General features: G+C 52.1%; 1 protein-coding gene across 1 annotated transcript in view; it reads left to right on the top strand.

Annotated features, from left to right (window-relative positions):
• The first annotated feature begins 1,513 nt into the window (after positions 1–1,513).
• Positions 1,514–4,353, top strand: part of LHFP (lipoma HMGIC fusion partner) — a 144,753-nt gene continuing 141,913 nt past the window's right edge. Inside the window, exon 1 of the mRNA XM_009882354.1 lies at positions 1,514–2,049. Coding sequence (XP_009880656.1) covers positions 1,665–2,049 — 385 coding nt within the window. The 5' untranslated portion in view covers positions 1,514–1,664. The remainder of the gene's footprint in view (positions 2,050–4,353) is intronic.

Below are 4,353 nucleotides of genomic sequence, written 5' to 3'. Positions count from 1 at the left end.
CGGGTTTGCAGGGTCCTGCCCCTGGAAGCCTCCATGTTGTCCCCTATTTCAAGCCGTACCTCCTTCCCCGATTCAGGGAATGAGCTTCCCTAAGTGCCGTGACCCACTTTGCCTTAGACGCTTGGTGCCACGCCAAGACGCAGGCAGATTCTTCTTCAGAAGATGCCTCTGGAGGGATGGAGGCACCCTGTGCCCCTCTCCCAAGTTTTTATCCCCAGGAGTTTGGTGTTTTGCAGGCTGAAAGACATTTCTGTAGACAGGGCTATGAGTAAATAGGTGTATACTTCTTGAGTAGCAGCACAGGCCTGTTTTAATGTTATAGAAGAGACTTCTTTTTCTTAGTGTTTTAAAAGTAAACAAAACTTTTGTGTGGTGCACATGCTTAATTTTAGTTACAGAGTCTTTCTCTACATTCCCTTCTTTGTACTGAAGTAGTATTAATTTTACTGCCTGTACATGAATTGAGTTCACTGATTGGCACCTAATCGTTCTTAAAAAAAAAAAAAAAGCCCTGTAAATAGTTATCAGCATTAATTTGGCAGCAACTGTGAGAAATGATCATAAACTTACAAATGCAGTTGGAGTAATGATCCAGTGTGCATTTAACGAGAAATACCCCCTCAACCTCTGGTGTAGGTTTCTATGACAGTCAAAAGCACTTCATCGCGCTGGTACTGAGCTTAGAGGCTGGGAGTTGTCTGAGAAGGATGCAGAGGGGTTAAGGCTCCTGGGTGGGAGCTGGGAAGAGGCAAAGAAGAGAAGGAGTTGGGCTGAGTGCAAGCAGGAATATGAAGAGAGAACCCTGTGTTTTATTCATGTGCTGCTTGGGGTTGCGTGGGGGGAAATCCAAAAGATGTGGCAGGAACCCTCCTGGAGCTGGGGTTCTTGGCACTTCTGGGCATCAAGTGCTAAAGGGCTCCTTTTGCACAGGGGTGCCAACAACTTAAGGGAGTGCTGAAAATGATGACACCTTGTAACGCTTCTCCTGGGGGTGCGTTAATGAGGTTTACCTCTGCCACAGGGGGCTGATCCTGAAAAGCCTTAGGCGCTGGGAATGGTTTTGCACTGAATGTATAATGCGAAGTGGATTCCCCAGGTGTCACGGGAGGAAGGCCTGACTAGCTAGGGATAAATGAGACCACACCTTTTTTTTTCTGTCAGTACGGGAAAGATCAAGTCGTATGGTGGAGAAAAGTGAGTTAGGCAAGTACACGGGGAACCCCTGAAGGTGGCTGCAGAGCATTCCTGGATGTGCACAGCAGCCTGTGCTGGCTGGGCTGCCTCCCACCACCATCCCACCATCCCCAGCAGCCAACATTGCTGACAGCTATTCTAGCGGCTGCTTGCAAGGATGGGACAGAAAAGTAAAATGTCTTAATTAAAAGTCCTGTAGGAAGGAAAAACACTCTGGCACATAAGCATTTTTTTCTAACATCAGTATTACTGAACTTGTCTTTTTCCCCTTTTTTTGTGTGTGTTATTTAATTAGGGACCTTTGTCTTCATGATGGGAGGAAACATCCCCCTGGCTGTTAGGATCCGAGCTTTTCCCAGCACGAGGATTTGTCAAGGCTGAGAGACTCCGGATTATCCATAAACCTCCTCTAAAATACACAGCTGCTTTTCTGTCTCCCCATCGCGAGGGGTCTTGGAGCAGATACAAAGATGGCCTCCAGCCTCACCTGCGCCGGCGTTGTCTGGGCCTTCCTCTCCTTCCTCTGTGCCGCCACTTCCTGCGTGGGCTTCTTCATGCCCTACTGGCTCTTGGGGTCTCAGCTGGAGAAGTCGGTTTCCTTCGGCACTTTCCGGAGGTGTTCCTACCCAGTGCGGGATGAGACCCGCCAGACGACCGTGATGGTGGAGCAATGTGGCCGCTATGCCTCCTTCCAGGCTATCCCAAGCACTGAGTGGAGGATCTGCACAGTGGTGACGGGCCTGGGCTGCGGGCTACTCCTCTTGGTGGCCCTGACGGCGCTTATGGGCTGCTGCGTGTCCGAGCTCATCTCCAGGACCGTGGGCAGGGTGGCAGGAGGCATCCAGTTCCTGGGGGGTAAGTGCTCATGTGGGGAGAGGTTGGCTGTATGTTTACACATGTGGAGACTCTCCTGGGGCTTTGGGACGAGGAGGGCTGAGTCAAACTTTCTGCTAGTGAGGGAGATCTCTTGGCTCCCTTGACGGTTGAGATGGTTGTCTGGAAGCCTAAATGTGACCCAAAGACACAGCCGCCTGTGGTCACTCTCTTGTGCTTAAGGCCCTGTCTGGTCATTGTGCAACCTTAGAGAGCTGCCATGGCAAGTCAGCTTCTGTGGGCCGGCATCTTCGCAGCAATTTTGTGGGCTGTAGTTGCCAGCAGAGCTCAGCTGGAGGTACCTGGAGAAGCATGGGGGCTGCAGAGCCCCATGGAGCATTCTGGTTTTGCAGAGGAGAGGCTGTGTTATGTGGGAACAACCTCTCTCCTTTCTCCTTCCTACCCCCATCACTGGCACAGTTCCCTCCACCTCTGCTCTCTGCAGCTGCGTGCATCTGGCAACAAGTTTGTGGCCCAGGTTTGAAGTGGGGATTGTTTATCCCTGGTGGAGGTGGCCCACCATCTCCCAGGAGGAGCTGTCTGACCCACGCTGCCCGCTGATGGTGTCGCAGGCTTGTTGAGTCCATGGGCTACACAGTGTGTGGGAGAATTACCTCCCCTCCTTTTTTTAGCTTGTAATTATATGGAGTATTTGTAACTGTGGAGTATTTGAAGGGCACGAGACGATAAACAGGATCCTCAAGCGTGTTTTTTATAGGGCAGTTTTCCCAGTAAGTCATCACTCTCTTGTCATCGGTGACACGCGGCTCAGTGGCACTCACTTTCGCCTGGTGCAAGCGCTCTGCCGCCTGTGAGCGCTCACCCCCATAAGGGGAAGTGTTTCCCCGAGCTTTTGGTGCCGGAGCGGCGCAGGCGCCAGCGCTTTGGGTGCCCTGCAGTGTTCGGTCCCAGCCATACACCCCAACTCATGCCCAGGAGGAGCAGGCTGCAGCGGGACCTCCATCTCTCTCCCCTCCAAACAGAAACTTGCCCTGCAAAGGCCATCTAGTGACATCCCGAGTCTGCAGCCCTGAGGAAGCACAAGACAAAACCGCTGCTACTGTCCAGCTCAGGGCAGACAACCGAGGCAAGGAGAGGGCCCCGTGCCAAGCCTCCAGCCAGGCCATGCCGGCGTAGCTCTCTCCCGGCTGCGGGGAGCCCTGCCTCCAACTTTATGAGTAGTCTCTGCACTTTAGAGCAAGCCGACCCCCGTTACTTCACCCTTCCCTCAGCGTTGCGACCCACCGGTTTTGTGTTTAATCTGGCTGACAATTTGAAAGCGCAGCAGCTGCTGGGGAGTTAATTCTGCTGGGACATGAGGCTTCTTGAAGCCTTGCTCCATTATACAATTCCAGCCGGGCAGCCAGGGGGTGGAGGGGATTTTCTGTTCGGTGACACTCCGCAAGCCCGCTCCGTCTGGCTCTTTTCACTTAGAGCCGTCACAGGCTTGTGCTCTGACCACCCCCCTCTTTCCATCGGCTGGCTCGGCTCATCTGTTTTTAATTTGCGTTTGGCCCCTTTCTCGTGGCCGTGCTCCCCTGCCTGCCCGTGGAGTGGGGGCGGCCTTGCCTGTGTCTGCTTACAGCCACCCCACCAAATGCGGCAGCCCCAGCGGTGGGTGACCGGCTGGGGACACGGGAGGGACCCCACTCCTCCATGCCACTGGTGTGGGCTGAAGGTGTGCACCCTTCTCTGAGGCGGGGATGGTGGCTCCTGTGCAAGGAGGTGAGATGTCCCTTCACACCACACCACGGAGCTTGTCCCAGCTGACCAGGCAGCATACCATCCCGCCTGGAAGGGCCCGAGCAGGTAGTGCTTGTCCTCGGAAGGTGACAATTCAAAGAAATGGGAACTTGTGGTATGAAACGAAAATTGCCAACAACTTTGCTTACAGTTCAGAAATTAGTTACACAGCATGTCTAATTTTCCCCTCTACTGGCTTTTATGGTTGTGTCTCATTTCACTCAGCACTGCTGGAAGTGGGTAAGAAATGAACAAAGTGAGAACCCGTCATTTCTTAACCTGCTTAAAACCCAACTGCGGGGACACGAGGGAGAGGCCACGTGGTGAAAGCCAATAATTTGGTTGAACTGAAGGGACATATTAGGGTAAAGATCAGATCCTTACATCCTTAATCAGATCCTTAGCTGCTATAAATCACTATAACTTCATTGTTTGAATGACATGACTACATTTATTCAGATGTCTAACTTAGGCACTGTAATTATTAGGTTGTTTTATGTCAAGATAGCCACAAGCTGTTCACTTTATTTACTAACCAGGAAT

This window comes from Charadrius vociferus, unplaced genomic scaffold, assembly GCF_000708025.1.
Source record: "Charadrius vociferus isolate BGI_N301 unplaced genomic scaffold, ASM70802v2 scaffold263, whole genome shotgun sequence".
In the NCBI taxonomy this organism is placed as follows: Eukaryota; Metazoa; Chordata; class Aves; order Charadriiformes; family Charadriidae; genus Charadrius; species Charadrius vociferus.
This window is presented reverse-complemented; position numbering and strand designations above follow the sequence as displayed.